Genomic DNA, 25148 nt, shown 5'->3' on the forward strand with positions numbered 1-25148 from the left:
ATTTCCAAAATTTATCATTTAATTTCCCACTCCTAATTATATGTAACTAATCTAAACATAAATTACTTATACAATTGTATTAATCCAATTAATCTAAGTTCTTGAAAAAGACGTCGTATTTTCTTTTTCAATAATATCGTTTAGTCTTTATTTCTATGAGTCTAATTTTTGTGTTAATTAATCTAAATTCATGAAAAAGACATTATATTTTCTTTTCCAATTAGGGGAAAGGACCCAGTAGTTGTGCACCCTAACTTTGTGCTTCTCAAAATCCTACGTGGAAATTTGAAATCACTCAGAGTTTTTTACAGCAGCTTACTTGGCAAGTCCCTTGCTTATAACTAAGGTTTCAGGGCCACATCATCAAATATGATGCCACATCAACATGCTTTTTGCCAAGGTGTCCAAAACAACCTCAAAAAAAAGTGAGACCAATAGGTGTGCAAAAGGGACCCAATACTTGTGCAGCCGATGTGGCATCACATGATTGGTTACTTTTCACAACAAATAGTATATTTCATTCAATTATTGGTACTTATCATACAACTATTGGTGCAATGTTGTACAAAAGTTGGACATTAAATCAACAAGTATGGGGGTATTGAATCAACAACTTCTATCACAATAATTGGAACGTGCTCAACTACTAGGTCAACTACTAGGTCATTTCCCCTACATCTTTTAATCTTATTTCTATAAATCCAACTTTTAAGTTATTTAATCTAAATTGATGAAAATACGTCATATTTTCTTTTTCAATAATATCTTTTAATCTTATTTCTCTGAGTCTAATTTTGTGTGATATTAATTATGTATTTCTGTATTAAGATATTCAAATTTTGAAAATGCTCATCTTAAGTTAGTGACCTCGTCTTAAGTTAGCGACCTCATGTACACTAGATAGAAAATTGATTCAACAACTCTTTTTCTATATTATCTATCAATACATTTTGACTTTGTTATTAATTAAATAAAATTAAAACATACATTAATTAATAGACACGGTCATATATGCATGGAGAATGATGGATAGACGTTGCCGTCATTTCTAGGATAGCGTTGGTTATGAGATCACGAGTACGACTGTAAAGTACCTCTCAAATATTTCTACGCTTCCACACGAGTGATATGATTATCTTAGATTCTTCGAATATCTGTCATATCTGTCATAAATGATAGAAACAAGAGGTATCCTTGAAGGAGACATAAAGATTTGCATGTACCTAATAGGTAACATAATTCTCTCGGAAAGGTTAAAAAAGTTAGTTTTCTTTTTCTGGGGAAAAAACGAAATCTCCCAGAAAGTCTAACACAAATAATATACCAGCAGTTCTTTATTTGCATAATTATTAATAATAATAATTACAATAATCAAGTTGTTTCTTTCATCCACACTGTATATTCTGTATAATGGAGGACCCTATATCTTGTATCTCATTGCATATCCATCAGTGATTGATCCTGCAAAATAAGTGAAAAATTACTGAGATTACACATCAGAATGTAACCATTAAACCAATCAGGAGAGCTGGTTAAAATCATCATTGAATGGAAACTGAGGAATTCATAGGATAATCTGGAAACATGATCAACTTTTTTTATAGTCACTAAATGGGTCAGATGACTACATATGTAAGGTATATGGAGTCCTCTGGTCCATCAAAAACTAAACATATTAGTATCATGTAATAACTAGGCCTGACCTTGAAGATCAGCAAATCATTAAACCGAAACAGGGGACTACAGGAATATTCATAAAGTAATCAAGAAGGATGAGAACTTCAAACTATAATCATTAAATAGAAACAGAGATTACTTCATAGAAATATAGTTAAACAGCAATAAAGTTGGATTTATAGAAATAAGATTAAAAGATGTAGGAGAAATGATTCAGTAGTTGAGCACGTTCGAATTATTGTGATAGAAGTTGTTGATTCACTGGATTAGGATATGGGTTCAGGGGATGACAGTTTTTCTGATCACAAAGACCGTTTAATAGGGGAAAGAAAATATACAGGAATAAGTAGCTTACCATTCATCATGAGTTCTTTTTCTTTATAATTCGAGTCTCAGTGATACGCAAATTCATAGTATGTTCCAGACAGTTTCCTGGATTATACTTCAATAACAGAAGCAAAATATATTAAATCACAATCTGATCCTGATTCCCTATACCTGGAAACCCCAAAGTAATATTCATCAAGTAAAACCCCATTTTTTAATAATCTTTTGAAGAATTTCGAAGTTACATTCGTTAAAATTACACACTTAAATTCATTAACATTTAAATCTGTTTTATGGATTGTACAAAATCATGTCTACCATCAAAACCCAAAATCAAATTTTCTGATCTAGTAATTTTATTGAGTGAATCATTTCTATGGATTAAAGAAAATCATGACAACTATAAAAAAAATCCCAAATCCCAAATCTTTTGAAGACTCGTTTTAGATCACACCCAGCAAAATCTTACCATAATTTTCATGGATTATAAAGAAATCACGTCAACCATTAAAACCTAAAACCCAAAACCCAAATCGTTTGCACCCACTAATTTTATTGAATGTATCATTTTCAGGGATTATAAGGAAATCACATCAAACCCAAATCCCAAATCTTCTAAAAACTCAATTTAGATCACACCCAGTAAGTAAGATACTCTTACAGAATGTGATCCAAAAGATTAATGAAAAAAAATTACACAAATAATTTGAAAAATACTCAAATCTCCTTAAATCTTTTGAAAAACCCAACCAGAAAACCCCAAAATTTATTTAATAGAAAAAAACCCATATGAAGAACACCAAATTCCCACTTTCCTCATTAGACCTTGACCTGAAAAACCTCAAAAGCATATCTATCAAAATGAAATCTCAATCATGAAGGAAATCTAAGTACTTATTTGTGCATCAGTTGTACTGGGATCCTGGAGGAATGTAGCCCATCTATCTCCTCCCAAATTAACATCAGCAATCCCTGACATGCTTCCCTTCAGTCCCTCAACCCTTGCTTTCGCCTCTGAAAAGTTGTCAATGCGAGCAAGTTTGAAACGAGTTGTCTGTGAGTCTGACATTGTCTTAATGTAGCTGAAAATAGCACCTTTTCTGGCTCTCTGCACACAATTTCTAGTGCAAATAATGCAAACTCAGCTTTTGCTCTTAAAAAACCAGAGGAATGAGGAGAGAAGAAAAAAATGTGGAAGCCCCGATTCATAATACCTTGTATACTCCAGAAAGAGATATATATATAGATTTTTGGGGAGCCCCTCCATAGGACCTAGTCAGTAAAGTTTAAGAAGAGATGTATAAAATCTTTAGCCCCCTTCCATAGAATCTGTGGCATTCCATTAAAAAGAGTAAAAAATTAACCCACCCTCCTGCAGAGGACCCAACATAACTAAGAAAACGGAAGAACCGGTCAAAGGATTTTGAGTTTGTTTAAAATAGCATTCCATTAAAATACCCCAATTTACAAACCATGGTTGGAGCAGCCTTCACCATTGTAAGGCTTGGAGAGTTGCTTGGTAAAATGAACAGCTGTGAATGTAAAAAGATGCCTTCATGGAATTTGAGTGGTAGGTGAAGATAAAGCCCGGATTTCGATTTTTGTCCTCTTCTGTGACAGTTGGATTTGAGTTCTGTGTCAGGTGACTTGCTTTGTAAGTAACTTTGGTCGACTCACTGAAATTTAGGCGATGGCTTTAAAAGAGATTTGTGTTTGTTTGTTGTGGAGTGCAAGGATTGACTTGCATTTTGTGGAAGCTGAGACTTTACATTGGATAATTCAATCATTTACAAAATGTTAATTTCTAAAACTATGGCAATTGCTAGGGGAAAGGACCCAGTAGTCGTGCATCCTAACTTCGCGCTTCTCAAAATCCTACTTGGAAATTTCAAATCACTCCGATTTTTTTACAGCAGCTTACTTGGCAAGTCCCCTGCTAATAACTAAGGTTTCAGGGCCACGTCATCAAATATGATGCCACATCAGAATGCTTTTTGCCAAGGTGTCCAAAACAGCCCCCAAAAAAAGTGAGACCAATAGGCGTGCAAAAGAGACCCCAATAGTTGTGCAGCTGACATGGCATCACCTGATTGGTTACTTTTTACAATATTAGTACATTTCTTAACAACTATTGGTACATTTCCTAACAACTGTTGGTACATTTCCTAACAAAAATTGATATTTTTTGTTTCAAACAATAGGTTTTATTTGTTCAATTTTTGGAACAAAAGGTATCAACAACCCTCACAACAATTGGTACATGCTCAACTACTGGGTCCTTTCCCCTAATACAAATGAAAACACATCTTACCCGCCCAAAGATTAATTAAATAAAATTATTGAAAGTTAGGGTAAAGTAAAATCTAAATTATATTAAAATTACACTACATTAATTGAGTTGAGTTGGGTTATGAAAACAAGGAAAATAGGAAGTAACAAAAAATGCAAATGTAGAAATAGAAAACTTATTATAAAATAATGTAATGTTGAAATAATGAAGAATCTAAAAATCAAAATAGGAAGTTCAATAGCCAAAATACTAGTTTGCATGTTGTCATTTGATTCAAGTGTGTTGCCATCCCAATGTGACAAAAAATATATTTTTCTAACGTAGAACTACTTTTTCTATACATAAGGAAACTGAGACAAAAAATAGAAATCTTATGTATAAAAAGATATAAAACTAACCAAAACTAGCCATCTTGAATGAGATATTTAAATAATAAGAGAAGGGGGAGGGAAGAAGCAAATTTTCATATGAAATAGACTCCAAGACATTTGTAACTAGGACAAAATGAAAGTGGGGTTATTTAGAAGCTTGTATTCCAATCAAGCTCAACCCCTAGTTTGGTCCTTCAACCTCCATGGGTAGTTAATGATACAAGGGGAAATTGGACATTGTATATGCTTAGCCTAAGTGTTTCTAGGATTACAAACAACAATAATAAAGTAAATAAATATGTAGGCATCAATCCTTGGTCTACTAAGAGAGACACCCTAGTATTTATGAAAGAAAAAGGGAGGTGATAAGTCCAAAAATCCCAAAGGAAAACAATGATATATGGTAAAATAGAGAGGAAAATAAACTATAGTAAATTTATCTTTGCAATGACAATGGAGGATGCTAAAAGGGACAAGGAAGCTAGTACAAATTGCTTAGATGCTACAAATTGTTATCTAGAGCCAGAGAGAGTTGAAGCTTGTACCAAGGATTTGTAAAGTTGCATGGGAGAAAGAAAAAATATTGGAAGAACAAGAGGGAAGCCCAATATTATTTCACAACTTTAAATATGATTATTGGACTTACATGCACTAGGTGTGTGGTAGTTACAAAAGAATATTTGAAATTTGAAGGGTCAATGATAAGTCAAAAATAGATGTGCTCAAAATTTTCAAAAAATAGAAAAAATATTATATACGTGCCAAGAAACACATGAAAACACTTAAAAAAGGTTGAAAACATAAAAATACAATAGAATGATGGCACTAGGAATCTCTAAGAGGTCAATGCTAAGCTATCATAGTCCATAAATCATTATATGAGAATGAATACTAAAATGAGACTAATTTGTAATGACCAAATTATAGGTCATGCAATTTTGACATTACATTTGGCACAAACATCCCATTGAACAAGCATGCAAATTTCACAAGTCATTTAGACTAGATAAAAAAAGACTCTAAATTCAATATTGCAAATCTTTAATAACATTCAATTTCTTCAATGAGTAGGAATGGATTCAAGATAATAAGAATAAGTATTCCAAATTTAGGAATATCAAAAGCATGTTTAATAGAATTCATAACAAATTATTACTTCCATGTTGTTAATCACTAATAAATTAGATGAAAATAGCAATCTCTTCCAAGTCACTACATTTGACTAAGTGGGGAAAAAGTAGGAATGCCTTCTAAGTTGCTTTTGCTTAAGCCAAGAATGAAGATATTGTTATTCTTTTAAAAGATAGCTAACAACCCATTTAATGAACTCCTCTTATCTTAAAATAGATGTGAGCAACTATCAAATGCAAATGATAGTTCCAATCAATTATAATTAATCATTCCTAATAAAATGAGTTTTAAATGTTATCAATGAAGTTAACATGTAGGATGCCAAGATCAAATGTCAAAAAGACATGATTATATATTAAAATGAGTCATAATCTCAATCCACTTTTCAATCTAGCATACCTCAATGAATGAATAAAGTCAATCATGTCAATGAATTTGATAGGATTGATACCTCTAAATAAATCAATCTCTCGTTTTAGTCATATTAAAAATGATACAAAAATGATATTTTCCCTAATAAAGTTACATAAAGAACCTTAATAATTTTCTCTACAATGTGGATATGTAATATGAAGCTCTCGAGTTAGTATAGAAAAGTTAGCAAAATCTTTATGATTAGTATCTAAAATAATACAAGATAGATATTTTTCTAACAAATGCACTTATACTAGCCTATTAGATGGTTTTTATAAGACTAGAAAAAGAAAAAAGGCTATAATGTATCTATACAAATTATGATAAGAAAATGTTGCTCTTCCTTCTTGATGTAGTGGTATATACTATTCTTATATATGCATCACGTAGAATAAGAAATATGAACATGATAGAAAAGAGTTAAAGAGCATATCAACATGGGATTTGAAACAAGCTAAATAGAGTAAGGTATTACAATTATTAAGCAAAATTGAGTACGTCGTGCTATTTTTAGAGAAAAGACTTGCAATGTTCTTAGATGAAGGAAATAATTGTCAATCAAAGGTATCAATTGTTGTCTAGCAATGCAATAAGTACCTACAAAATTAAGAACTACTTATTACTAAAGATTAATGTCTTATAGTTGTAACTAACTAAAAGAAAAATAACAATGATAAGTCTAGAAAGTGGTTCAAAGATAGTCTCATAATTATTAAATTGGTTTGACAAATAGCAACTGTTAAATCCAAGGCAGGACTGAGAGGGGGGTGAATTAGTCTAAAATAGAAATTAGTGCAACACATAAGCAATTAACAACAACACACATCCAACACATGAACACCAAGAATTTCTATGTGGAAAACCCAAATAGGGAAAAACCACGATGAACACCTGCCCACAAAAATGTATGCACTATGTATATCTGATTACAATAAAAAGAGCTCACTTCTCCAAACTTGCAAACCAAGGCAAATTGTTCATGGGGCAAGATACAAAAGAGGACTTGCAAAACCTATAGCTAATTGCAACAAGGCAAGATACAAAAATGATATGAAAAGAAGGATCTCTTGATCATGAAGTTGTCCTTGAAATCTGCATCAAGCAACCAACATTAGCACACACAACTCAGACCTCAATTGCCAACACTCCGTCTCATATCTCTGTCACAATCTCAACACAACTTGCATATCATTCGAACACAACTCTTCTTCTCTGCTCTTCATCGAACGTCACTGAGTATCTTCACATCACACATCTACACTCTACAACTCATCTCATGCTTAATTCAATCACATTCATCTTTATATACAAGATAGATTACAAAGCTTGAACCAAGTCAACTTGAACCAAAATATACCTTCCGAACCAAAAACAAACATGTTGATCCACTCCAGGAGAAAGAGGGGACCATAACACATCTTCCAAAGATCAATTCACCAATCCACAATCAGTGGAACATAACTAACAACATATCAATACGCTACACATCCAAACAAGCAATTAACGGTCAAAACATATTCTCTAAAGCAAATAACTCAAATCTAGATCTCCACATGTTACGGTGAGACCCATAACACATCAAAAAATCTTCCACAAATCATATATGGACCTAAGGATAGGTCACACATAGAATATCTCAACCAGCTATGAACAATGCTACAACACTCAGAGAACACAATGATATTTCCGGACCATAGAACTAAAATATCCATGATGCCAAAACTATATCACAAGAAGATAACAATAACAAACAACATCAGCAACACTTTCCAGACCCGAACACTTCTGGAACAACCAATATAATAACTACAACGCCAACAAAACAAGATATCTCTGTACCATAGACATTCCAGACCAACACCTATCTGAAACAACAAGTTTGACAACAATGAAAACTACATCAACACATACTTCCAACAACAACCCACCTCACCCAAACAAAATTTCCTTTTTATAATTATAGTAAAAATAATTAGGCAATTATTTTCATCTTGTCTTTTTACATGATTTTATTTTATTTTATCTATTGAAGTGGCTCTAGTAAATAAAATATAAACTAGACAATTATTTTCATCTTTCTCTCAACCTACTAGGACATGATTTAATTTTCTTTTATTTATTGAAGTGTTTTGACACATGATTTCGCCCATTCATATGAGACAATAAAAAATAATTTTCTTCAACAATTTTACTATTTCAAATAATACTATCAAAAATGAAAAATAAAATAAACTTTTGAATCAATTAAAATAAAAATGCAAAAAAATGACAAAAAATTTGATCTATACATTAATTGTTTCCAACAAGAATTATAGAAAAATAAATAATGACTCGTTTAAAATAAGAAAATGAAAAAATTAAATATAAATTATATCATCAATTATTTTTTTAATTTTACATTTTAATTAGATAGAAATATCACATAAAATTGTATCCAAATAATAAACAAATATAAAAATATGGAGAGAGTAATGGTAAAAATCTATCCTCCTTTATTATGTTCAATAAATATTAAAAAAATCTGTTGTCTTTTTCTCTCTAATCAAAGCTCAAATTTGATAGTGATCTTACCAATAAAACAAATATTCTATAAATTACCTTTCAATTTTTATTTTTTTGGGGTTGTCTACCAACTTTTGGATTTTTTTCCATTCTATAAATGGCGACCGACAAGCGGCAGATGCAGGGCCCACATCATGAAAAATTCAAATATCAACGTGGATCCTATCACTTTCTCTATTATTATAACATAAGGTACTTAATTAATTATTCGATGTACCTGTCAGTAATAATGAGTTGGAAATTTTATAATGTTCAACAAAGATTTTCTTTTTTATTGCGAAGAAAGATACCTACACTAAATTTAGAAAACGGTGTCCAAATGTCATCTTTTTAAGTCAAAGGTTAAATTCTTTTTCAATTAAAAAAAGGCTAAAAAGGAAAGTATATATAGTCAAGCAAATTGAAGAAAGTATTTAAGTACAATGAATAAGGCATAACAAACAAAGCATTGGTTGTCTCTAGAAACATGTAATTATACAAATTATACACTTCTAAACAATATTTTTTTAAATAACATTAAACAAATAAAAAATAATAATAAGAAGGTCAAAGATTGTTTATATTATTATGTAATATAAAGTTTCATCGATGTATTTGAGACAATTTGACACATGATCTTTTTATATACTTATTTCTTCTTTTTTTTCTGCATAAGTTGGAGTTAAAGGATATTTATACCAACCTATCAATCCGAAAAATGCAACGCATTCCTCCATACCACTTCTTAAGACTCCACTGACCGGAACCCAAACATAAATATCTCCAATTGTAGATCACTTAGTCTTCTGAGAGCATTATATATAATGAGAATTTACATCCAAAAATACTATTCTAAAAGCGCATAACCATCTGATGTAAATCTACCAGGTACCAAACCAAAATGTATGACAAAGTATTCACTGAAATAGTCAAACATAACTGAAACACTATGCAACATCAATTAGAGTTTTAGAAACATCATAACACTTCATCCTTTGCAATAAAAAACAGCTATAAATATCTTCCCCGCAATCCCACACATATTTGCACCAAAACAACTACATAATTATCTAATATACACCTTCCATAGTCTAAGCCAAGACACTAGACAAAAACACCATAATACCATATTTTACCATCACAAGCATTCATCAACATATGGTATTCATCCGTATGACATCTACACAACTATGCATTCACCAACATATTGTATACATTTGTATGACATCTACATAACTATAAATTATTGCACCAAAACCAGATCAACCAAACCATAGAACCAACACCATATTTCTAGAATCCTTATGACAAAGTTATAGTTCACCTTTTACAAATCTACAGTAGCACCGTTATTGTATTGAACCTCAATCGAACCATCCAAACCTCAACTGGACCAAAAACCTTGATTGCTATACAAGACTATATCCAACCAGCTCACATCCAAACCAGCATTTGGACCAACAAGTTTGACATCAATGACAATATAAACATATATTTGTAACATTATGAAATGGTGTATCCAAGTAGTTAACAAATGAGTTTGAAAAATACAACTAATTAATAAAGTAATTAGATGTAGGAATATAAGAAAATCATGTTGTGTAAGGTGCATGAACTAAATCAAAAGATATGCAAGTATAAGACACGTCAGGTTTACCAAAATGAAACAAGGGGATTTGAGACCTCTAAGAAAAATAATGAAACCCTCTTAAATAAGGATAGAGTTAAAATCAGTAAGGATAGAGGTAAAATCAATGATGAGATGTTGAAATGACAAGATTACTTTAGGTATGAAACCCTCTTAAGGAGATTCACATATAGATGGTGATGTAATGCTCTTTTTGGAAGTCCTACAAGTGCTAATGCAATAACATGATAACAATAGATGATAAACATGAATCCATACTTGAATGTTTAATACACATGGTGTATTTCTTGGTAGCTCTAGAATGCTTGTTATGTTATTCCCCTTGGACTCCATAGATTTGTTTTAGCCGTTATGGACAAAATAAAATATCATTTATGTAGGGATCACAAGGTTATTTTGAATGAAAGCCAACAAATAAAAACAATTAAATGGAAATATCGAGATTGGATCATGAATAATGAAGTCTGACACTTAAAATATTTTAGATTTGGGCCTCTTTTTGAGATATTAGGGCACTGAGAACCTAAGTCCACTAAGAAGGAGACCTTCAAAAGTGGAAACAATGTATTAGGGCCCTAAACACAAAACCTAGTCTCAAATTTCAAATTTGTTGATGATCAAGTTACAAGCAAGTAACAATAAAATTATATGCTAGCATACTAGAGCACAAGTGGGCTAAAAATGATCTAGGGGAAATCACACTAAACTAGGTGTCAAATAGAGTGTGAAGTTCTTAATGTTTTTGATATTAAAAGCAGCCAAAATGCTAGAGTGTGAAGTTCTTAATGTTGATAATTTATGACACTATAATTAGTACATGGTATTAGTTCTTAGATGGATTGATGAACTTGGAGTTTCCTCATATCTACTTCTCTTGTGAAGGGTAGGGCCACTTCTAATAAGAAGGTGTGTGGGGGACCATCAGTTTATCGTTTGGAGAAAAAGAACAAGGGTTATGCTCTGCCTCTTGTAGTTGAACGTTGAAGACTTGGATTATTAGAGACAAAAGATTTGATTTCACATGACTTTGTACTGATTATTGCAACTTGGCATTGTATTATTATTTTGGAAAATATTATATTGTATCATTATTGAGATATGGATCTCCCCGTCTAGATTAGACATTAGCAATATTAAAATATTGATTTTTGTACTACTCTATATGCCATAGAGGCATTCTTTATAGAAATTATAAATTAATATTGTATAATCTTTTAAATTATTTTCTTTTAATTTAATAATTCAAACAAGAATGAAACTATAAAAGATATTTTTTTTTAAAATGGTAATTTGTTTAAACAACTAGTTGGATTTGTTACATGTATGAAGACCCATTCAACATAGAACTAAGTCATCTAAGAATTTTGATTAGTGATTCAAGATATTTTAGGAATATTGATGTTTTCTTTAAAAACACTTAAGACTTTACCCAAGTACTTTGATAAATCAAAGAAACACTTTCAATTTCTAATTATACAATACCCTATATCAATGCTCAAGAGAATATGTAGAATGAACATTAGACCTCCCTATAATAGATAAAATGATTATTTGGGTCCCAAAAATATATATAAACAACAATAATATGGGCTAAGATCTTACATGTCAATCAACTTTAATCCTCCCATTTGTGCAACATTCTAAATGATCAATAAAGGTTGTATAGAAATTATATCATAATGGCAAGATGTATGATAAAGCTATGCACATAAAACCTTCTTGTTTAAGGAGACAAAAGATAAACATTATCAAAATCATTACACAAATTAATTCTACACAGGTACAAGACTTACATGAAGTTGTGTACATTCAAAATAAAAAAACTACTCGGAAACATATAACACCAATAAAGAACATTAAAAGAAACAAGGTCCACAAGTGCAAAATTACTCCACAACAACCAAATTTTTGGATGATGTGATATAAGTGACCCCTAAGATGGTCTTGCATTAGAAATTTGGTGGAAATATTTAAAAAATAACACTCACCATAAAGACTATACAAAAGAATAGGTCAACCACCCAAGCTAGCTTACTTTAGGTTTAGAAATTCATGAAATGTCCTCGTGTATATCCTTCCAAGGAATTAGATATATTTTTGATACTAACACCAATTTTTATTGCCAATGTCCTCTTTTTACCTTTCAAGCACTTCTTTCTCTAATCCAATGCTACTAGTAATTTGATATTAACTATTTTGCATTGTGTAGGGTATGATTATAGATCTAAAACACTAAATATAAAAGAGATGTCCAAGCCTTGTAAAAACTCAATATCATATGTATTTTATAAAAGTGTAATATTGAGATGGACCAATCAATCTATTAATGGCCATTTAGGTAATTGCTCCTTTCTCAAAATTACCATGATTAGCTCTATCTCAAAATTAGTGTTTTCTCTTCTTCATTTATATATGCACTTAATACTTAACATTACTTTCTTCTAAACACTTCTTGACTTGTGCATGAAATTCCTTCATACGTTGCATGAATTGCTTAGCCTTTATGCTAGTTTTGCACTTATTATATTTAATCCTTAAAATATCCATGAAATATTTTAGACACGTTCCATACATCACATGGAACAATGTCTTTCTATTAGACCTATTCACTAAATTGTTCTACAAAATTTTTAGTTTCACCAACATGAATTCCCACTACATAAGATTTCATCTAGAAATAATAAGAAATTTTGAAGAGTTGATTTGAAAACCTTTATTTGAAAACCTTTTTTTTTTTTTTTCCATCTATGTATGATAGGTAGAATTATTTTATTTTATTTTAAAAGCAGTGAGAATGAGGGCACTGACCCTTAACATAAAATAACTATTAATGAAACTGCAGTGCACCAACAACACTATAACAACATTAACAGTAATAGAACCAGTCTTTCAAAATAAAAAACAACAAAGAAAAAAAAAACACAAAACACACTACACGGTCGCCTTGCGCACCCTAGTAGCGTCAATGGCACCGTTCCATTCAATAAACATGAACTTGTACAAATCCTTAGCCTCCTACTTCTCATCCTCTGTGTTCGCAGTACGTTCCCTCAACAGAGAGAGGGTGATCATCGAGCTATGTAAAATCTGCAGATAAAATTTGTTAAGGCCCACAATTTCAACATCCCTGGCCTCCACCTTGCTCTTAAGCTGCCTGAATTCATCCATGATAGCTTGCAGTTCAAGCACAGGGCCCAAGTTCTCGAGCTTCTACATGATATCCAACACATCCGTGCACAACTTTTCCATTTTCTCCAAGGTAGAGTCATCCTGAGGGTTCGTAGTATCCTTGTCATCCACAGTCTTATCCGCCACCTTGGCCCCATCTTCAGCAGGGGAACGGTCGATTTCAGTGCCCAAGCTCATTAGAGGAATAGTGCTCATCACCTATTCCGCCATCTTTAAATCCGAGTCCATGTCCCCAGAGTCCAATGCATTAGTATTAGAATTTTCCTCACCCGTGGCACCTGCAGTATTCATGTTCATAGGAGTCCTATCCATAAAATCAATAGAGTCATGGGTTTGCATCTTAGTATTTCCCTTGCCAGGGGCACCAACATTTCCCAAATCTATGGGGTCCCTAGTCTTATCTGCTTCAGCAACAAGCTCACCGGGGGCCCCCATAGTGGTTTCAGGGTCCTCTTCTTCCTTGTCCTCAATGGGGTCATCCTCCAAGTTAATTGTTTCAATCACAAGGGTCTTCTTTTTGTGCAAGATTTTGAAAGCCAATCTAGAGGACCTCCTTTTTCCCTCAGAGTCAAGGGAAGGGTTGTCATTCTTAGCATCCTAAGAAGATGAATTGTCATCAAAGACAATTCATTTGCATTTAACAAGGGTTTTGCCTTTACCCTTGGACAAGGAGCAGGAAGCGCTGGGAGAGGCGGGTGGAGTCAAGCTAGGGGAGACCGCAGATAAAGAAATAGTGGAGACAAAATCAGGCAGAGACATGGAGAAGTTGGTCGTAGCAAATCCTTCATGCAGAAATTGAAAAAATTTGGGGAAGGCTATAGAAAGGGCCGCAAGCTACTCGAGAGTTGGCATAGGGGGCTGAGAGAGCAAGAGGTTTTGGGTGGGGCAAAGGGCCTCATGAAACTTTTACAACCTATAAATGAGACCTTGGTGAAGGAGGTAGGGCGACTTGTCCCTGTGCTTGGGGTCCATAGTGTCTTTAACAGAGCTTTCAATGGAATGCAGTAAATAAAAGGGCAGAAAGAGAAAATCGTTAATGTGAAAATAATTCAGAAGGGGCAAATGATAGTAATAAAATACCTTGTGCATTCCCTCGAGCATGAAGTATTTCATAATCATAAGGTAGATCACATTCCAAGGATGTTTAAGATCTTCTCGAGTAGACCCACCCTAGAGTTTGACAAGTTCCTCACGATTGTGGAAGAAGCGTTTCAAGCCTTCACTGTTGGCAACATGGTTGGTGCACTTCCAGTGTCATCCGTCAAGGGCCAACCTTGTGGTCTGGGCAATTGTTTCCTCAAAGACATCGAAAGAAATTCCACCCATAGAAACACGCCTCCCAGACTAGAAGGAGGAAAAGGTAGCCGAGAGTTGCTCATCATGGCTCTACAGACACTCCATAAAATCGGCGACCCCACCTTCAACACAATAATTCCAAACCAGGGGGTCATTCTTGAAGTCATCCGATTTATCTGGTTCATATCTGACTCTTTCACCCCCCACATCCTCCACCAAAAGAACATCTTTAGACATAAAAATATTATCACAGAGAAAATTGCAGAGACCCTTCAAGAAGAAAGCCGTGAAAAAACAATGGGAAGTGTGCAAGCTCGGTGTCATTAAGTGAGACATGAAGTTGGGTGCATGGGAAATATTGAAATCACTTTTGGAAATGATTTCTAGATTATGAGGCATGAAAAGCCAACAAATACTGGCAACAATCAACACGTTATCTTCCTAATCGTACCTCATCATAACGCAGTAAGCCCAAAGGATTTGCCAACAAAGTAGAACGTCCATCACCACCAGCCTGGTTGAATGAGACACATCAACACCATCATTAATCAAAGGAATATTCTCATAATATGAATTATGAAACCAAAACCTTCGGACGACCCCAAGGGAAGAGAGGAGAGTAAGGAAAAAACTTAGCAACAACTCAATCATTGATATGAATTTTAGATTTCTCTTCCTAAAGAAGGAAGGTAACATGGTCCAGGAGGGAATTATGGTTCCTCCAGCATCTCAAACCAAAAAAATTTAGGCCAAGGGCAACCAGAGCATCTGGCACTCTGTTACCTTCCTTGTAGACATGCATAATTTTGAACGAATCAAGCCCGGAGATGAGCCTCAGGGTGTCCTTGATTGTTCCCTCAATGGTCCAATTAAGCCTATTCCACCCTTTGACAACATCAATTATGAGCTTAGAGTCACCCTCAATATTCATAATCTTGATTCCCATGGTGAGGGCAAGACGGATTCCCCAAGCTAAGGCCATTGCTTTAGCCTTTTTAGAGGAATGCCCATTAAGGTTTCTCACATAAGCAGTAATAGGGCCCCCCAAGTGGGTTCTGATAATCCCTCCACTAGCAGCCAGACCCCTTGTGGAAGCCCCATCAAAGTTGAGTTTGAAATGGGAGGCCAGAGGGGACCAAACCATGCTTTCCCTTAGGAGTCTCTTAGAGAAGTCGACAAGAGAGAACGAGGGGGGGATGTTCCAACATCTAGCGATTTCCTAGTCCCAAGTAGAGGGAGGTCTGGAGGCCAGCCGGATTTTAGAAACTGAGATATTCTCAAGAAGCAACTTAAGGAATCGAACAAACACAGTTTCCACAGAGTTCTCTTTGTCCCTGAATATCTTGTCATTCCTCTCCTTCCAAATACTCCAACACAAATGAGGGGGGATCTACTTCCATAGTTGTTGGATAAGGGGGTTGGATGAGGGGCCCCAAAACTCAAAAGACAAACTTAACAAATTGTCATTCATAATCCAATAGATATTGATATTTTTGTAGACCATCCCCCATAGCTCCCAAGCAAAGACATAGTGGAGAAAGAGATGAGCAGGGCTTTCCTCATCTTTTTTACAAAGGATGCATCTATTAGGTAATTGGAATCCCCGCTTGATCAAATTGTCTTGAATCAAAATTTTGTTGAGGAGAGCAGTTCACCAGAAGAAATTGATCTTGGGGATGAGTTGGGGATTCCAAACCTCTTTCTAGATAGTGGTGTTATCAAGTTCTCTTAGCAAGCTATTGTAGGTAGTTCTGACAGAGAAGTCCCCAAAAGAGTCCCACTTCCAAATTAATCTATCTTCCCTTGCAAAGAGGGGGAGAAAGGTGCCAGCCAAGAGCTTCTGGATCTCTCTAGCAGTAGGGAGGAGGAAGGGATGATCAATGCAGTAGTCCTCCAAATCCCTCCAAGTGTTGTTGATGAAATAATCACTGACCCTCTCTCCAAAGAAACTTTTGGCAGCATCTTGGAGCCTTCTAAGGGAGGGGGAGGAAGCAAGGGGCTTCTCTCCCAACCAACAGTCCTCCCAGAAAAGAATATTACTTCCATTTCCAATAAGCCACCTCATACCATGGGATAAAGGGTCCCTACAACTCAACATGTTGTTCCAAATTTTGGAACCCTTGGGGAGGCCCTCCTCCTTAAGAGCAGAGGAAAATTCCCCATTAGCCAGTTATTTAGCCCTAATGATCCTTCTCCAATCCGCATCCTTATTCAAAATCTTCCAGGCAGTTTTGGTCATAAGGGCCTTATTGAACCTGGAGATCTTGCAGGTTCCCAATTTGCCCATGGCCTTAGGGAGACAAACTCTATCCCAGCCCACCAAAGCGAGCCTCTTCTTTTCTTCCATCCTCATCCAAAGGAAATTCTTTTGGATATTCTCTAGTTTAGCAGCCATAGTCGCTGAAATCTTAAAAAGGAAGAGGAAGTACACAGTGATCCCCTGAAGGGAGGAGGAGAGCAGTTGCAATTTTCCAGTACTACTAAGGAATCTACCTTTCCAACTAGCCAACTTCTTCTGCATTCTTTCAATTATTGGGATCTAGAAGGAATTAGAGACAACTTTGATAGTCAAAGGGAGACCAAGGTAGGTGCTAGGGAGGGAGGCCCTTTGACAACCAAGGATTCTGCAGACTTTATCTTGGAGTTGAACATGAGTGTGAAAGAAGTAGATGCTACTCTTCTCATAGTTATGTGTTGACCAGAGGCCTGAGCATAAGAGTTAAGAAAAGATTTCCAAGCAGTAGCTTATATCACAGAGGAGATACCAAAGAGAATAGTGTCATCGACAAACTGCTACAGAACATTAGGAGGCGTCGTTGAAGCAGGTTTAATACCCAGGAGAGATCTTATGTTTACCATGGAGTTCATATTAGAAGTCAACACTTCAGAAAGGATGATGAAAAGGTAGGGGGAGAGAGGATCCCCTTGTCTCAGACCTCTAGTGGCCCTGAACTTCTCCAGGGGGATCCCATTGAGAAGCACAGAGTAGGTGACCGTAGATATGCATTCCCCAATAAGTTTAATGAGTTTATCTCCAAACCCCATAGTCTTCAGAACTTTTAAGAGAAAGTTCAAGTTAACTCTATCATAAGCCTTAGAGATATAAAGCTTGAGCACCATCCTTGATAAATGACACTTATCCATGGAATGTATTATCTCACGAGTAGAGATGGCCACATCAAGAATTTGCCAACCAAGGACAAAACCTCTATGGGTAGAGATAATCAGATAATCCAGGAAAGGTTTGAGCCTATTAACAAGAACTTTGTTGAAGATTTTATAAATAGTGTTTCAAAGAATGATAGGGCGGAATTCCTTGAGCCTGGTCGCCTCCTACACTTTAGGGACAAGGGCAATGAAGGTATTATTGAGCTTGTTGAGAAGCCTTCCAGATCGAAAAAAATCCCTAGTGGCAAGGATAACATTAGGGCCCACCACCTCCCAGAAATATTGGAAAAAACTCGAGGCGAAACCATCAGGACCCGGGGCTTTGAAGGAACCCATAGCAAAAACAACGGACTTGACTTCCTCCTCAGAAATAGGGGCCAAAATGAGGTTTTTTTCTTCCACCGAGAGGGGGGCAGGAGGCAGTTGAGAAGGTCCTCCCCAACAGGGGCCCCAGAGTTACCATCCTCCCTAAACAAGGTGGCAAAATAGTTAGTAGTCAGTGTGCCCAAATTGTCCTCATCTTTAACCTCATGGTTGTTATCATCCATGAGGGAGGAGATTTGGTTTCCTTCTCATTTCCTATATGTATCACTACCTTAAAGCAATCACCCCCGATGAGGCATGTGCAATCGCTTTAACGTAGGGGGGCATACACCCCGTTCATATCTCTTCAAGATACTTGAAAATTTCTTGACAAATTTAGCTTTGCCTTGAAAATTTTTGATATCTTTCTGGCATGACTCATAGTGAGGGAACCTTACTACTGACAGTCATGGTTCTCCCTCGTGATCTTCCCTTTTACTTTGTCAATCGAAGTCGTAAGATCCTTAGTCCACTGGGGGCTTGGTATATCTTGCCTTCTTGACGTGGTGAAAGTTTTTCAATGTTGTTTCCTTGTACTTTACCGGAAGTATGGGCGTACGCTTATACTCCCGCTAAAGTGGGGGCTAAATGTAGCGTCCTAAAATTGTGACACTTGCAATTTCGACTGCATTTGGGTCTTCACGATGGCGGCGCAACGTTGAACCTGAATGGAGACCCCGAAACTTGTTCATGACATCAAAAACTGCATTTTTCAGTACCCTGGCCTGATCCTCCTTGCACCCTACTATCCCTGGAGGTGGGACCATGGCGCCTAGTGCCCTGGTCCCCCAGGACCATGGTGCCCAACGCCCTGGTCCCTGGCCCTATTTTGGGCCCGGTCTCTTATGGGGCTTCGGGTCTTTAAGTTTGCAAATTGGAAAATAAGGTTGCTATGTCGGCCCAAGGTTGGAAAAATTAGTCTTTCAACCCTAATTGGCAAGTATATAAACTACATTTCCCCTCCCATTTGAGGAGGCAAGGAAAAAGAAGGAAGGACATATGTGTACAAGACGTGGAAACGATATTCAAACATTCAAGCATTCAAGCATTCAAGCATTCCTTCAAACAATTGATCATTCTAAGTCTCCATTCAAGGCTAAGTGTTGCATTCAAGACAAGGATTCAACCATTGAAGAGGAGATCACATACCACATACAACATACAACATACAACAACATTACACCTTCACATGTAAGAATACAAACATTCTTACAACAAGGTATCAGCACTTGTTTACATTACAAACATTTACATTTACAGCATTCTCATTTCTTGGTTAATTCCAAAACTGGGGTTTGACCTAAAGGCAAACCCCTAATCCCTAACCCCCCAATCGTCCTCTCTTTTCTGTGTGTAGGTTGCAGGTACGTGGCTGTAATTGAAGATTTGGAATCCTTGTGCAGAGACGAACAGATCCCCCTTCGTTTCGCGGATTTTTCGGAGGACTGTGTGCATGCCGGGCGCCATCGTCCTGTCAACTTTCGCTCAAATTTTTAGAACAGCATCATCTTGACATTTTACTGCTAATTCCAGGTCCGCAGCTTCATCCCATATCCCTATCTCTGTTTATAAGCGAATCTTTCTTACTTTGCATGCATTCCTAGTTCAATCTTGCTATCTACATTCTTTACCAAAGAGGGTATCCTTGATGTCTCAACCCTTGAAACTCATTTAGAATCCAATCCTACATTGTGTGGGATTGGATCTTGTGGGTTTCAACCCCTCTTTTGAATGTAAAGTCCCTCCTAAGTGAAAATCGTCAATCCTAGTGACCCCCTTTCTCCTTGGAGTGGGGGAGAACACGTAGGGTTCGATTTTCCGCTTTACAAGATCATTTTTTTGCTTGAAGATGTCCCCAAAGGTATTTTTGTTCCAACGCCAGACATTCCTTTTGATCAAATCTAGCTTCTGGGCAATCCAGAACATAGGAGTGCCAGGGATGCAGGTGCTCCACCATCTTTTGATTTAGTCCTTGAACTCAGGATGAGAATTATACATAATTTCATACCTAAAAGGGTGATTTTTCCTTATAGGAATTGTGGTACTCCAAAGGAGCAGGGGGTTGTGATCAGAGACCGTTCTGGGGAGGGTAGTGAGCTTCAAGAAAAGACCAATTCCCCAATTGCCCAAGATGAGAAATTTGTCAAGTCTGACTTGAATAAGATCCTTCCCCTTTCTAAGATTGGACCAAGTGAATTTTTGCCTCGTTAGTTCCACATCCATTAACTCATTCTTACCAATGAAGTCGGGAAGATCAGTCATGTTGTCAGAGTACTCCTGGAGGGCCCCCCAACTTCTTCAAGGGGATTAGAGGAGAGTTGAATTCACTCGCGATCAACCAGTGGGTATTGGCATTATTTTGCAATAAATAAGTTATGTCATTCCAGAGATTCAGTCTACCTAATCTCACATTGGGGGCATAAACATTAATGAGAAGGCAAGAGTCCATCGGGGAAGAGAGTTTATAGACCAAACGGTTGGCAGAGGAGGAGAGAAGACTACTAGAGAAATGGGAGGGGTGTTGAACACATAGTACCACTGAGAGGGGGGTGAATCAGTGGTTCCTAAGTTTTTCCTCTTGTGATCTAACTTGAGAATATCAGTTATTTACTTGATCACTTAAACAGTCAAACTGGTGATACAAAAAAGAAAGCCAAAGAGACCATACACACACAAGTAACTCACAACACCAGATTTACGAGGAAAACCAAATATGGGAAAAACCTTGATGAGAAAAGTTGTTGAAGACTACTGCTCCAATCCAACCTCACAGGTAAAACACAGATTTACAAAGATTTTGGGCACCAACCCAAGGAGCACCAACCCCTGCACCAAGCTTCAACTTGGTGATGTATATTGAAATACCATTTGAATACAATTAAAGCTTCTTGTTGCAAATGAATTCTGCAACTCTTGAATCAAATAACTCTCAGTTATCTTTCTCTCCCTTTCACACATAGTCTCTCAAACACACTATGTCACACTAGGATGTGGCCTGCTCTTCCACACCTTACCGGTTAGGCTCAACTGCCAGACTATGATACTGTCGGTAGAATCCTCTCACCGGTTTGCTTGTTCACTCACACTGCAACTTGCTTAGAACACCTTCTAAATTTTTCTCCTTGCTCGCTCTCACTTCTCTTCACTGCTCAATCTTCACAGCATCAACAACATATTTTGTCCATAGTTCTCATTTCTTATACCTATTTTCCTGCCAAAATGCAATTCAAAAAACCTGAGCTGTTAGGGTTTTCTCTTTCCAACATAATCTTTATGAGATCCAATCCCCCTATCTTGGATCAATCACTTGTCCTTGAAGACTACAACTACACACGGTTTTCATTATCCAATGCATGTTTTTCTCGGAGTGGCAATCATGAATCAGATCTTTTGTCATGAAGTTAGATGACACATAAAGTGTTCCAGAAGTTTCCTTTATGAGAACATCCTGAATCGGATTTTCTTTGCCTTGATTCAGGCGCTAACTACACCCTAATCTTCCTCTGTAATTCCTTCTTCCTCAAGCTGCAATCAGTCAGGTACAATCCCATGATTTGTGGCTCCTTCATTAATGGTGATTATCTATTTCATCGACCCTGTCGATGAGGCTTCACCAACCACAACACACTTGCCACCTCTGCTCCACATGGCATCACACAAATCAAGACATGGCCCACCAATACATAGTTGGTCTGGAAAACACATACTGGTATATCCCTTTTCCTATAGAGTGTTCTTCTTCTATTACTCGGTAGAGAATCCTGTAACGGTTTCACATCTTCACCTCCGATGGTGTGAGACAAATTTTAACATTCTGCCTCTTCATCATAAACAAGAAACCATCCTTCAAACCAGTTGACCTTCATTGTTTATGCTCACCCTTATGTGGATCTCCATCATGCCGATTGACATCAATGACAACTTAGTGCCAAAATGCCAACAATCTCCCCCTTTTGGCATTGATGTCAACTTCTCACGATCCACTCCATACCGGTACATTTCTCCCCCTTTGACACAATGACAAAGGGTACTTGCACACTCCCCCTTTTACCAATACCAAACTCGCCCCGAGTCACATAAAATATTCCTAGGCAGATGACATAACTCCCAGCTTGTGTCGGAGGTATTCAAACGTGCTTACCAGTAGTGGTTTGGTGAAAATGTCTGCTAATTGTTCACCAGTAGGAACATAATCCATCCTTACCTCCTACCCTTCAACCTTCTCTTGGAGAAAGTGATATTTGATAGCAATATGTTTTGTTCTGGAATGCATGACTGGATTCTTTGCTATGTTGATTGCACTCAAATTGTCACACCGGATGAGAATAGGTTCAGTGATGTCCACCTGTATATCTTTGAGAGTCTGCTTCATCCAAAGCACCTGAGAGCATCATGTAGCAACAACAATGTACTCAGCTTCAGCAATAGATAAGGAGACTGAGTCCTGCTTCTTGCTATGCCAAGAGACCAATCGGTCACCTAGAAAGAATGCACCATCGCTTGTGCTCTTTCTATCATCAATGCATCCTGCCCAATCGGCATCAGTGTATGCTTCCAAGATAAAATCTCCCTGTTTAGGATACCACAAATCATAGCTGAGCGTTCCTTGTAGGTACTTAAAAATTCTGCTAAGAACATCATGTGTGACTACTTGGGTGCAACTTGGAATTTGGCTACCATGCATACTGCCTGAACTATATCCGGTCTTGAAGCAGTTAGATACAATAGACTGCCTATCATGGATATGTAGAGAGTCTAATCCACTACCGGTCATTCATCATTCTTACTCAATTTGTTGTCGTTCACCATGGGGGTACTTATCGGTTTGCAATCTTCTAGTTGGAATTTCTTCAGCATCTCCTTTACATACTTGACTTGTGAGATAAAGATTCCTTTATCTTTTTGTAATATCTGCAAGCCAAGGAAGTAAGTCAATTCACCAAGCATTGACATCTCAAATTCTGATTGCATCTAATTAGCAAACTCTTTGCAGAGAGTATCCTTGTCGCCTCCAAAGATGATGTCATCTACATACACAGCCCCAATAATCATATGATTCCCATATTTCCTTATGTACAAATTGTTGTTAGCACTCCCCTTTTTGAATCCCTACTCCTTTAGATACTGATCTAATCTTGAGTACCATGCTCTGAGAACTTGCTTTAAACCATACATAGCCTTCTTTAACCAACACAAAAATGTCTCATCATCATGCAACAGAAATCCTTCCGGTTGCTCCATATATACTTCTTTTTCTAAATTTCCATTTAGAAAAGCAGATTTTACATCCATTTGATATACTTTATACCCCTTGTAGGCAGAGTAAGCTAGAAACATCCTAATTGCTTCTAATCTAGCCACTGGTGTAAATGTTTCTTCAAAGTCAATCCCCTCTACTTAAGAGTATCCTTTACACACCAGTCTAGCTTTATGCCTCACAATCTTACCTTCTTCATTCATCTTGTTCTGGCAGACCCACTTTATGCCAATGATGTTCTTGTCTTTTGGTCTAGGGATTAATTCCCAAGTCTTGATCTTCTCAATCTAGTGCAGTTCTTCTTCCATGACATCCATCCATTCTTGTCTCTTGCTAGCCTCATTGAAAGTTTTGGGTTCAACTTTAGTCATTAGGCATAGGTTGACTTGTTCATCATTTCGGGCAAGTATTCTTCTAGTCTGCAAACCATCATTCTTATTTCCCAAAATTTGTTCTTTCGGGTGATTCAGTTGTACATACCAGTTGGGAACCTTCTTGGATGCTACCTCTAGTTCAGTATCTGTCTGAGCTTCACAATATTCATCACCAGAGTCATCATACCAGTTAACATGTGGTTGACATCCTCTGTGCATATCTTCATCAACTTTTACATGCACACTCTCAATGACCCTTCTTAGCCTTTTATTGTAGCATTTGTAGGCTTTGTTGTTAGATGAGTAACCAAGAAAGATTCCTTCATCACTCCTGGAGTCACAACTTCCTAAACCATCCACATCATTCTTGATGAAGAACTTGCTTCCAAATACTTTGAAGTATTTGACTGGCGGCTTCCGGTCATAACATAACTCATAAGGTGTCATGTTGTTGTTTGTTCTTAATTGAACCCAGTTCAAAGTATATGCAGCAGTGTGAACAACTTCTTTCCAATATGTATCTAGCAGACTAGCCTCATTTAACATGGTTCTAGCCATCTCCTTGACTGTCCAGTTCTTCCTTTCTACCACACCATTTTGCTATGGTGTTCTAGGAGCATAGTATTGCCTTCTAATTCCATGTTTTTCACAACAATCTTCAAATTCATTTGATGTGAACTCTCCACGCCTGTCTGATCTTAGACATTTTAATCTGTACCCACTTTCCTTTTCCACCATTTTCCGAAAGATCTTGAATCTTTCAAATGCTTGTGAATTATCTTGCAGAAAGGTGACCCATGTCATCCTTGAGTAGTCATCAATGAAGAGCATAAAGTATCTTTCACCGACAAGTACTCTTGTTTGAGTTGGACCACACAAATCTATATGCACAATTTCAAGTGGTTTTGAGGTGTTGTGCTCCTTTGTCCTGAAACTCACTTTTGTTTGCTTACCTTTTACACATTCATCACAAAATGTGTTTACCGGTTTGATGATGGGTGGAATATTCCTCACACACCCCTTTTTGCTTACTGCAACTAAGTTATCAAAGTTGATATGACCTAATCTTCTGTGCCACAGCCAACTTTCATCTACTTGACCT

General features: G+C 36.4%; 1 protein-coding gene across 1 annotated transcript; it reads right to left on the bottom strand.

Annotated features, from left to right (window-relative positions):
* Nucleotides 1-1108: 1108 nt before the first annotated feature.
* LOC131041998 (uncharacterized) lies at nt 1109-3314 on the bottom strand. Its single transcript, XM_059209286.1, has 3 exons — nt 3219-3314; nt 2899-3125; nt 1109-1461 (listed from the first exon to the last, which is right to left on the bottom strand). The coding sequence occupies exons 1-3, from the start codon at nt 3269-3271 to the stop codon at nt 1421-1423; spliced, it is 321 nt and encodes a 106-aa protein (XP_059065269.1). The 5' UTR covers nt 3272-3314; the 3' UTR covers nt 1109-1420.
* Nucleotides 3315-25148: the final 21834 nt, after the last annotated feature.

Source organism: Cryptomeria japonica, chromosome 7 (assembly GCF_030272615.1).
Source record: "Cryptomeria japonica chromosome 7, Sugi_1.0, whole genome shotgun sequence".
Lineage (NCBI taxonomy): Eukaryota > Viridiplantae > Streptophyta > Pinopsida > Cupressales > Cupressaceae > Cryptomeria > Cryptomeria japonica.